The sequence below is a fragment of the Alosa sapidissima genome, chromosome 18 (assembly GCF_018492685.1).
Source record: "Alosa sapidissima isolate fAloSap1 chromosome 18, fAloSap1.pri, whole genome shotgun sequence".
Lineage (NCBI taxonomy): Eukaryota > Metazoa > Chordata > Actinopteri > Clupeiformes > Clupeidae > Alosa > Alosa sapidissima.
This window is the reverse complement of record NC_055974.1, coordinates 30,648,400-30,661,015: the sequence shown is the minus strand read 5'-3', so window position 1 is coordinate 30,661,015 and position 12,616 is coordinate 30,648,400. Positions and strand designations below refer to the sequence as shown.

Sequence of the window (12,616 nt, the reverse complement as noted above, 5' to 3'; positions counted from 1 at the left end):
CTGGTGAACTAATCTTCAGCTAACGCTAACACTAATCTTCAGCTAACGCTAACACTAGTGATAGCAGCTGTCTCCTGGTGAACTAATCTTCAACTAACACTTGGGCTAACAGCTGTTCCTGCTAACATCAGTAGTCCAGTAGCAATTAATCTTTAGCTTTAGCTGTCTGCTGGTAAGGCTTGAGGCTAGCAGCAGCTAATCTTTAGTTAACTTTAATGGGGGTCATCGCTATGTTCCCGGGTCCTATGTTCCCCGCTCGGGGTTAGGGTTTTAAAAAAAGGGTCCTATGTTCCCCGGTCCCATGCAAAGCGGGGAACATAGGGGAACATAGGAACCGGGGAACATAGGTCCGCTCCCCTCTAATGCTAGCTGCTAGCACTAGCATCTGTCTGTTGGTGGGGCTCGAGGCTAGCAGGTAATCTTCAGCTGACACTAAGCAAGCAGCCTTCAGTTAGAGGTACACTATGCAGGTTTGGGTATATTTGGCGAGTGTAGAGCTCCTTCTGGAGTCGCGATGTATTTATATGTTACTCTTCTATTGTAAATAGCAATCTTCTTGCGACTTATCCCCCCTGTACACAATGCAAATGATTTTGTTGTAGAGGTGAAGGATTAACAACTGGCAAAAACTCCAAAGAGCTATATCTACTCACTCACAAGGTAATGTTTCACGATTCTCACAAGATTTGGTAGGGCGCCGCTCTTGGAAGTTGCACGGCTGGTTTTCTCGATAGGGGCTCGCTATGTCTATGCTGTATAGCTATGCTAGGTGAACAATTCTACTATTACAATTTTGTTTACCATTAAATTGGCTTCGTAAAGGTGAAAATCTGGCATAGTGTGCCTTTAACAGCATAGACGTAGCGAGTCCCTACCGAGAAAACCAGCCATGCAACTTCCAAGAGCGGCGCCCTGCCATATCTTGTGAGAGTTAAGATTTAAGCTAATGTCCCCTAGTTGTGAATAGCAGTAACCGAAGTCTGAAGTATCATCACAGAGGCTAGCTTAGTCGCTACTGCCATTGACACCAATGCCAGAGCCCGTTTACGGAGAGCCGGATCACTCCCTATTAACTCCATTGTACCTGCAATCTGTTGCAGTTCCGCTAGGGGCGATCACGAATAAGTGCAAAAACAATGGGGGTCTATGGAGCTAGACTCTTTCACCTGATTGTCGTTGAAAAATCGAAGATTTAGTTAGTTTCTGCAAGCTCAATATGGATTATAGGTCAGAAGTTGAATGAGTTAAAAATATAATACTCAGCTGTGTGTATTTTCTTTGCCCCCTCTTTCGAATGCAACATTCAAATTTCCAGACAAAAATTATATCCCGAGAAAAGTGGATTTTGAGGGGTACAACTCCATAGACCTCCATTCATTCTGCACTTATTAGTGAGCGCCCTCATGTGGAACCAGAACTGGAACTGGAACCAGTTCAGAAACCGGAAGTCTCCCGAGAGTGGAGGTTCTCCCCTTATTAGACATTCTCTGCCAATGCTGTCCGAGAATATTTACATTTCTTCTTCTACAGTCTAATGTAGGTAGCGATATAGCCTTTTCACAACAGCGACACCTCTGTTCAGCAGAATACTGCAACTAGTGTCGCGACCACCATGCGCGAGTATAAACAGTTCCGGCGTTCCTGTGACGTCACATTGTCACACGACAGGTCGGGGACCGGGAGTACACGGAAGCCTTTACGGCGACGTCGAGGCGTCAACTGTTGGGCTGTCGAGGCGTCAGCTGTTGGCCTGTCGAGGCGTCAACTGTTGGGCTGTTATCTGCTGATGAGGGGCGAGAGCCTGGAACTAACGCGCGCTCACGCATGGCTGATGCAGGGATGACAAAACTGTGTGTGTGTGTGTGTGTGTGTGCAAGACTTCAGAGAGTTGGTCTGTGCAAGTGTGTGAGGGAAAGATAGAGAGAGAGAGAGAGAGAGATAGAAAGAGAGAGATAGAAAGAGAGAGAGTTCAGAATGTTGGTGTGTGTAAGACGTCAGAGAGTTGGTGTGTATGTGTGTGTGTGTCCTACAGTCTGGTAGTAGGCTGGTTAAGCCACTGCTCCGTGCTGCTTTGGACGCCAGTGCTGAGCACATTTCTGCTTACATAAGCAGCACTGGGGCCCCACTGTGTGTGTGTGTGTGTATGTGTGTGTGTGTGTGTGTGTGTGTGTGTGTGTGTGTGTACCTCTGTGGCGTAGCGTCTCGTGGCGTCGGTGCGATCGGTCGGCTCTCTCGGAGTCCTTCTTGGCGAGGCCGGCAGCCCTCAGCTCTCCTGCCCGCTGGGCCACCTCTCGGGACAGCTCCCTGATGCGGCTCTGGGGGTCACCGGACACCTTCACTGAGGACACACACAATGACCAACCAATCAGACGCCACCACTGAGAACACACACAATGACCAACCAATCAGACGCCACCACTGTGTACAGGGTGGAACCTGGCTAACCTGTGGGGTCTAAGAGGGGAACAGGTGGAACTTGGCTACCCTATGGGGTCTCAAAGGGCGATTAGTGGAACTTGGCTACCCTATGGGGTCTCAGAGGGAAACAGGGTGGAACCCGATTAACTCAGGCAGTTCTTTGACCAACAACATTCTTACACCGGTTCCATTCAGGATTTGTTGAACCTTGGTGCTGTCTACTGAATCAGCCCGCATTTCCACCAGTTTAGAACGGAACCAAGGAGGAGTCATCAACAGAACAGAACCAAGGAGGAGTCATCAACAGAACGAAACCAAGGAGGAGTCATCAACTAAACGGTAGAATGACACGCCCACTGCGGTTCACAGGACAAAGCAACTAGTGTCACGTTCTGAAATGTTTTTTTGTTGGGTAACTCCGATGGGGAACAGGGTGGAACCTGGCTAACTCTGAGGGGAACAGGATGGAACCTAGTGCTGGGCGGTATGACCAAAAATGTATATCACGGTATTTTTCATAATTCTTACGGTTTCACGGTATATGACGGAATTTTTTTTCCATGCATAATCAGATGTTCACAGCATTTTCTACAGGTTGAGAGAGGAATTGCTGCAGTACATTGACTAAGGATGATCTATTTTACTGTCATGATGTAGAATAACTCCACACTAGTGGTAATGCAGTTTTGGGGGCAGCCGTGGCCCACTGGTTAGCACTCTAGACTTGTAACCGGAGGGTTGCTGGTTCGAGCCCTGACCAGTGGGCCGTGGCTGAAGTGCCCTTGAGCAAGGCACCTAACCCCTCACTGCTCCCCGAGCACCGCCATTGTAGCAGGCAGCTCACTGCGCCGGGATTAGTGTGTGCTTCACCTCACTGTGTGTTCACTGTGTGCTGGTTGTGTTTCACTAATTCACTGATTGGGTTAAATGCAGAGACCAAATTTCCCTCACGGGATCAAAAAAGTATATATACTTATACTTATATGGCCCCAGAAAATGATGCTGTTTACAAAGAGCCACTTATGATTCTAATGCATCAGAATGCAAAGACTGTCAAAATACAAAACTTTTACTGTGCAAATTTCACAAACATCTTGTATAAAACCAATACAAAAAATTGTGCAACTTGCAATAATTATACTTTTTTTTAAATTATACAATTTAAAATAAAACCTCTCTGCTAATATGCTTACTCTGTCAAATAGGCCTATCAGAAACATGCCTTATTGTTATTGTGTGGTTTACATGACGTTAGTGGTAGGCTAACGTTAACTTCATGTGGATGTGGATGTCTTTAGCCTGCCATGAGCTTCGGTTCGGTTCGCTAGGCAAAACATTAACAAAAAAGTTTGTTTTGGTGCAATGATGACAGTCAGGATCATTTCTAACTAGCCAGCTAGTATTGCTCAGTTCATGTCTATAACATGCTTCACTTGCTACCTGGATAATTTCAGCGAATATTCTTAAGGTGAGATGAATGATAAGCTGTTACAGCTGTTGAACAATCTCAATAGAATTTTCATGACGGTAAATCCCTTTCAATGCAGTATCCCTTAATATAACGTTTTTCCTTAACTAAAAAAACAATTTAAGGTATTCTGTGCAACACCCTTAAATAAACCCCTTACCTAAGGAGAAATTAAGCCTTAAGCAGGGGTGAAAGTAGTTTTTATTTCTTGGTGGTACTATCATATAGAGTCATAATGCGCGCGCAGAGCCCGCGCCGAAAATTTCACTTAGCCTAATTATTTATTATTTATTTACTTGTTTATTTACTGTATTATAGTCTACTTATCAAGCATTCACTAGGACTTCTTATCACTCTAGTATCACCCTTTAACCCACCTATATCTGTTTTTGATTATGAATAAATTGCAAACACTTAATTTCAACCTTTATTTATTTATTTAGCCTAGTTACTCTGCCCGCTCCCACTTCCAATCGTTTTTTTTTTATATAGGCTACTGTATATCATGAAACACGTTTCTTTGAGTCATGCCTTTTTATTTGGGAGACTGCAACATACTTCTGTCCGCTAAAACACTTTCATTATTGCTGCGCAAGATCTGGTTAAGCCGTACACGCGCTGTCTGTCTCTTGTCTCTCCAGCAAAACACTGCACACATAAAACCAGAATAGGCTATTTAAACACCAAAAAACGTCCGTCTGCTAAAACACTTTGGATACCAGTGCACGTTGGCGCAATTACTGTAGGCTACTGTACGTGCGCTATAGCTTGCTCGTTGTCTGTCCAGCTGCACGGGAGGTTTAGACACAATTCAGATTCAGTTCAGAACAATGTATATGAAATATATTTTGGGGGAAACGTGTTGCTTCTGGTAATTTGACGTTAGCAGTTGTGTTGTCATGCTGAAAGTGCTATATTTTTCAGAGACAGTACAGTTCTCTTTCCGGTACGGCGTACCCTCTCCAAATATTTTAGTGGTACTCCGTACCGGCCAGTACCGGCTTACTTTCACCCCTGGCCTTAAGGGTCATACTTCAGGGGAAAAACTTTGTTTTGCGTTTACCCTCACTATGCCTCGCAGTCGCACCATGCGTGCGTGTGAAAAAAGTCCCGTCGGAAACACTGTCGCGCGCACAGCGTTCCAAACGTTGTGTAATCAAATACACCGGTATGGCGGTATATTAAAAATTCATATCATAACGAAAATATACACCGGTATACGGTGTGAACCGGTATACCGTCCAGCACTAGTGGAACCTGGCTAACTCTGAGGGGAACAGGGTGAAACCATGCTAACTCCGATGGGGAACAGGGTGGAACCTGGCTAACTCTGAGGGGAACAGGGTGAAACCTTGCTAACTCCGAGAGGAACAGGGTAGAACCTTACTAACTCCAAGGGGAACAGGGTGGAACCTGGCTAACTCCGATGGAGAACAGGGTGGAACCTGGCTAACTTATGCTGCAGAGAGACTACAGATCCTTCAGGACTCTTCATAAGAAATGGAATGTGCAGCAATAAAGTAAAATCCACAGGCCTACCTCCAGAGCCTCTCCAAGGGGCCAGGCCAGTACACACACACACACACACACACCTACCTCCAGAGCCTCTTCAAGGGGCCAGTACACACACCTACCTCCAGAGCCTCTCCAAGGGGTCAGCACACACACACACACACCCCTACCTCCAGAGCTTCTCCAAGGGGCCAGCACACACACACACACCTTCCTCCAGAGCCTTTCTAAGGGGCCAGTACACACACACACACACACCACCTCCTCCTCCTCTTCTCTCTCTCCCTCCCTCTCTCTCGCCCTCTCTTCTGCATTTATGCGTGTACCTGTGTGCGTGCGTGTATGTGTGTGTGCGTGCGTGCGTGCGTGCGTGCGTGCGTGTGTGTGTATATATGTGTGTGTGTGTGTGTGTGCGTGCGTGTATATGTGTGTGTGTGCGTGCGTGTATATGTGTGTGTGTGTGTGTGTGTGTGTGCGTGTATATGTGTGTGTGTGTGTGTGTGTGTGTGTGTGTGTATATGTGTGTGTGTGTGTGTGTGCGTGCGTGCGTGTATGTGTGTGTGTGTGTGTGTGTATGTGCCTCCATACCAGGTCCTCTGCCACCACTGGTCTGGTTGCTGCCGCGGCTGAAGAGGGACGTTGGCGCCTTCTGGGTTCTCAAGGTTCCATGGCCCGCTATGAGGGCGCTCACGTTCTCCCGGGTCAACTCCAGCCTCTTCAGTGGGGGCTGCGGAACATCTAGAACCCACAAGAACGCACAGGAGGAGGGAAACAAGATGAGGGGGAGAGCACTACTGAACTCTGAGGAGACATTCCACACACACACACACACACACACACTCCTGTGTATGCGTGTGGGGACAGGGTGCCAGAGTCAGACTGAATTTGCTAATGGACTGTGGGGTGTGTGTGTGTCTGTGTGTGTGCGTTTGTGTACACACACTATGAGGGTGTGTGAGGTCAGCTGGAGAATTTGGCTTGCAGAGAAACCACCCCTCCCTCTCACACACACACACACACACACAGCCAAGTGGTTGTCTGCTGGCTGTGAAGTGTCGGATATGTAGAGTTGCAGCAGACTGCTGTGTTATAGAACAGAAGAAGCATTAGCATGCAAAACACACGCGCGCGCACGCACGCACGCACGCACGCACGCACGCACGCACGCACGCACGCACGCACGCACGCACACACACACACACACGCGCGCGCACACACACGCGCACACACACACGCGCACACACACACACACACACACACACAAATACAGTACACGCACACACATATACGCACGTGTGCACACACGCACACAAACGCACAAACACACACTCACACAGGGTTCTTGTGGTGGTTCTGTGCAAGCTCACCTGTGGCGTCTCCGTTAGCAGGGTTCTTGTGGTGGTTCCGGGCGGTGCTGGCAGGTCTCTGCTGGGCTGGGTCATCGGACATGACGGCGCTCCCTTCAGGGTTGGAGTAGAACAGCAGCAGGGGCTGGAAGTGGCCCTTAATGCACTTAGACACCACGTCCTTCCAGCGTGGGCCCACCTGCACGCACGCGCGCACACACACACACACACACACATATTTAACGCTCAAATTTTTATTTATTATTAATATTAACAATGCATCTCTATACACTGCATAAACAGGCTTATGCATTGCCAATGCCACTATAAAACACGTGGTTGACTTGTTATATTGAACAAAAGCTCAGTCTACCAACGATATCTGTGCAACTTGAGTGGTTTCAATTTCTTTTGCGCACACACACACTGAATGAACGCCCATACCACTACCACTTTATTGAATGCCTATGTTTGATGACGCCAAATTAGCAAGTATTTCCTGATTGGGGAAAAGTTTGCTTTCTTTTTTTCTATTGGCCCGCGATTCCATGAACCATTATGCCTATCAGAGAAGTGACAAAAGCATCGGACATTGCCTAGAGGAGGGAGGTAAAAACCTACTTCCTGCTTTAGCTGCGCGCTTCCTCGTCCTCGGACTGTTTACCTACCCAGCTTGTCAGGGTGTAGCGTTATCAGATGTGCACTCAGGCTGCTACATATTCTGTGGATTACGACATCGTTAGGCTAATTGTTATTTTTCCATCCAAAAACGTTCCACACAGGAGTGGTGATCTCCGTGGGTGCATCGCTTCTGCCATATTTAGATTGTGCATTGGACGTGACAAAAGCATTTCGTTTTCACATATTTGCTAAAGTTAGCCAACAGATAAAAAAACACAGCATTCGAATAGCAATTTCCAAATTCGAATAGTATTTATTTTTTAAATATTCGATTTATATTCGACTTTAGAAATTCGTTCCAACAACCCTAACCTGCACACTCACACACACACACACACACACACACACACACGCACAGAATAGAAAGTGGCCCTTAATGCACCTGGTCCTTACAGGTGCTGACCTGAACATTATAACACAACACCTGGGGCTTCATCATACGAAAACGTATGAGCGTACGCGGAGACCTGGAAAGTAGTGTAGTGTGCACACTAGGGCTGGGATAAACGATTATTTTTTAAACGATTAATCTAGCGATTATTTTTTCGATGCATCGATTAATCTAACGATTCATTTTTTCAGTCTGATTCGATTTCGATTCGATTATCAATTATCTCCCCATTAATTCAATAATAGCAACTTATACATGTTTATTTACATATCTGAATGAAAAAACATGAATTCTTTAACATTGCAATATATGTTTATTGCTCTTAAGATTCCAAAATAAAAGACTATTCAAGTGCAAAGTAATGCATTCTTAGTCAGAGGTAGCATTCAATAAAGTTCAGTAGTGTAGGCCTATGTCTAATTGAGTGCCTGTCATTTTAAGACGTTCGTGTGGGAATCCTTGCAATTAACATTAACACAGTTAAAAGGCTGCTGATGTGTGGATGCAATTCATAACGTGGTTAGTTCAAATAACGGTTCGTACTTCTCCTTTGGACAAGCACTTTTGAGTCTTGGAAAACACTTTTCCATTTACATCGGGATTTTGCAAACATTCAGAGTCAATAAAATGAGCCCTGCATGGATAACGAATACAAGCAGCTGCAAGTAAGCATGCTAAACTTGACATCCAAACAGTATTCTAACGTTAGCTCTGAGATACTGCTTGATTGCATACTGTAACTTAACTTAGTTTAGTCTCCTCAATGTACTATGTTGCAGAGTTTACTTTAACTTTAATGCAGCAGTTTTGAACCAGCGCAGCATGGTCACGATGCTAAGCGGATTTAATAGCAATTTAGCCCACTGTGTTCTATGCAGTGCTTCTATGTGGCAACAACAATCGTGAATATTTTGTTAAGTGCACATGCAGAGGAGGGGCAGCGGGCTCGTTACAAGAGAGAGCGGGCGGGGCGAGGAAAGGCTGCGTGAGTAATGTGCAGCTCAATGAAATTATTTTATCTTATCTTTAATTTAAATAGTAGGCCTACAACATAGAACATCAATGTGTGGTGGCCAGTTTTGATTTCGTGGTGCCCAGCCACAGATTAGTCAACGTATGGAAAACACTGAAGGTGTAAAATTAAAATTAAAAATATTTAGCAGCACATGTTATGCTTGACGAATCGACGCTCATATTTTGCGTCGACGTCATCGATTACTTCGACGCGTTGTCCCAGCCAAATTACACACAAAACACACGCACGAGCACTACGCTCCACACACACATGCACTACGTTCCACACACACAGTGTGTACACACAAAACAAATCTGACGTATGAAACTGTGTACGCAGCAATTAACGTCAAATTAAGCGCCCATGCATGAGCACTACGCTCCACGCACACACATGCACTATGCTCCACACACACACACACACACACACACACGCACAAGCCCTACGCTCCACACACAAACGAGCACTACGCTCCACACACACACACCACACTCCACACACACACACGGGCACTACGCTCCACACACACACGCACGAGCACTACGCTCCACACACACACACATGCACTATGCTCCACACACACACACATGCACTATGCTCCACACACACACACACAGACACACACACACGCACTACGCTCCACACACACACACGAGCACTACGCTCCACACACACACACACACACACACACGAGCACTACATTCCACACACACACACACATGCACTACGCTCCACACACACACACGAGCACTACGCTCCACACACACACACACACACACACGAGCACTACGCTCCACACACACAAGCACGAGCACTACACTACATTCCACACACACACACACATGCACTACGCTCCACACACACACAGACACACACATGCACTACGCTCCACACACACACACACACACACACACACATGCACTACGCTCCACACACACACACACACGGGCACTACGCTCCACACACACACAAACACACGGGCACTATGCTCCACACACACACATGCACTACGCTCCACACACACACACGGGCACTACGCTCCACACACACACAAACACACGGGCACTATGCTCCACACACACACATGCACTACGCTCCACACACACACACACGCACGATCACTACACTACACTCCACACACACACAGACACACACATGCACTACGCTCCACACACACACGGGCACTACTCTCCACACACACACAGACGGGCACTACGCTCCACACACACACACACACTGGCACTACGCTCCACACACACACACGGGCACTACGCTCCACACACACACACACACACACGGGCACTACGCTCCACACACACACACACACGGGCACTACGCTCCACACACACACACACACACACACACACACGGGCACTACGCTCCACACACACACACACGGGCACTACGCTCCACACACGGGCACTACGCTCCACACACACACACACACGGGCACTACGCTCCACACACACACACACACACACACTACGCTCCACACATACACACACACACACGGGCACTACGCTCCACACACACACTCATGCACAAGCACTACACTCCACACACACACACACACACACACACACACGGGCACTACGCTCCACACACACACTCATGCACAAGCACTACACTCCACACACACACACGGACACTACGCTCCATACATATGGCAAGCCGATTGAGCATTTATTCTGATATCTTGATATCAGGCATAATTGTCATGTACATGTAAGCCATTTTTGTTAACTAGTTAGTTAGTGAGCCATGTTTGTGTGAACTAGTTAACTAGTGAGGGCCAAAATATGCACACTAGTTAACTAGAGGGAGCCAAAAGGCTCACTAGTTAACTAGTGGGAGCCAAAAGGCTCACTAGTTAACTAGTCAACACATTTTAACTAGTGAGAGCCAGAAATGTCTACTAGTTAACTAGTAAAGGTCAAAATGCATACCAGTCAGCTAGTTGAAGGCTTTTGGGTCTCACTAGTTAAGTAGTGACAGCCAAAAATGTGCACATGTTTACTAGTGAAGGCAAAACACATCACTAGTTAACTAGTTGCAGTAGGTCAATGTCACTAGTTAACTAGTAAACCATAAATGGCTTACTAGCTAGCTAGGTGATGGCATTAGGCTCACTAGTTAACTAGTTGATGCATCATTTGTCCAAACTAGTTAACTAGTGAGGTCATAAATGTATACTAGTAAACTAGTTCAAGACAAAATTCACACTAGTCAACTAGTGGCGCAGAATTCAAATTAGGAGGCGGAGAATTCTGGAAATTGAGGCTTTCTATTGGCTCCCTATGTCCAAATAGAACATGACAACCATCACTACAGAATTTCACGAAATCCCACCCACAACATTTGCACACAAGTTAACATGCTGGCCAAAGGTACTCTAGCTAGTAAACTAGTGGCTTCAGTGTGACACTTACATGTAAACTACAAATGCCCACTAGTTAACTAGTGAGGTCTAAAAAGTGTCACTAGTTTACTAGTGTGCACCAAAACACCCACTAGTGAACTAGTGATGGCAATTTCCATTCGACTAGTTAACTAGTGAGGTGCAAAAAGTGTCACTAGTTTACTAGTGTGCCCCAAAATGCCCACTAGTTAACTAGTGAAGGCCATTTCAGCCCCACTAGTTAACTAGTGAGATGCCAAAATGGTCACTTGTTAACATGTAAAGGCCAAAATACCCACTAGTTTACTAGTGAGGGTGTTGTGGGCCTTACTAGTTAACTAGTGGTATGCATATTTTGTTCACTAGTTACACCTAAAAACACAAACAAGCTGACCGTTTTTGTCCACTAGTTAACTAGTGGAACAATTTAAGTCTCACTAGTTTGCATGTGTGGCAGTGAAGCAGTAACTAGTGAGCCTGCTGCCATCACCTAGCTAGCTAGTAAGCCATGTATGGTTCACTAGTTAACTAGTGACATTGACCTACTCCAACTAGTTAACTAGTGAGGAGTTTTGCCTTCACTAGTAAACATGTGCACGTTTTTAGCTGTCACTAGTTAACTAGTAAGACCCAAAAGCCTTCAACTAGCTGACTGGTATGCATTTTTGGCTGTCACTAGTTAATTAGTGAGACCCAAAAGCCTTCAACTAGCTGACTGGTATGCATTTTGGCCTTTACTAGTTAACTACATTTTCTGGCTCTCACTAGTGAAGCTAATATGTGTTCACTAGTTAACTAGTGGGCATTTATGCTGTCACTAGTTAACTAGTGTGCACAAACATGGGTCACTAGTTAACTAGTTGACAAAAATGGCTTGCATGTTGGCCTGATATCAAGATATCAGAATAAATGCTCAACAAGTTAACAAGTGGGAATTTGACATTCAGTAGTCAGCTAGTAAACATTTTTGTACCTTACTAGTTGACTAGTAAAATATAGAAGTCTTTAAACTAGTTAACTAGTGCACATTTCAGTGTCCACTAGTTAACTAGTGAACATGCTGAGCATTACTAGTTAACTAGTAAGATATGAAACATATGAACTAGTTAACTAGAGAGAATTTGGGCCTTACTAGTTAACTAGTGAGCATTTTGGCTGTCACTAGTTAACTAGTTCACACAGAAATGGCTCACTAGTTAACTAGTAAGACCCAAAAGCCTTCAACTAGCTGACTGGTATGCATTTTTGGCTGTCACTAGTTAATTAGTGAGACCCAAAAGCCTTCAACTAGCTGACTGGTATGCATTTTTGGCTGTCACTAGTTAATTAGTGAGACCCAAAAGCCTTCAACTAGCTGACTGGTATGCATTTTGGCCTTTACTAGTTA

The 12,616-nt window shown here is 45.6% G+C and overlaps 1 protein-coding gene across 3 annotated transcripts in view; it reads right to left on the bottom strand.

Annotated features, from left to right (window-relative positions):
• The window catches only part of LOC121689808 (inactive ubiquitin carboxyl-terminal hydrolase 53), an 82,987-nt gene that overhangs the window by 28,970 nt on the left and 41,401 nt on the right, over window positions 1–12,616 (bottom strand). For all 3 annotated transcript variants that reach the window (XM_042070016.1, XM_042070013.1, XM_042070015.1), the window contains exons 10-12: window positions 6,766–6,943; window positions 5,987–6,136; window positions 2,186–2,338 (exon numbers count right to left, since the gene is read on the bottom strand). In XM_042070016.1, the coding sequence (XP_041925950.1) occupies window positions 2,186–2,338; window positions 5,987–6,136; window positions 6,766–6,943 (481 nt within the window). The remainder of the gene's footprint in view (window positions 1–2,185; window positions 2,339–5,986; window positions 6,137–6,765; window positions 6,944–12,616) is intronic.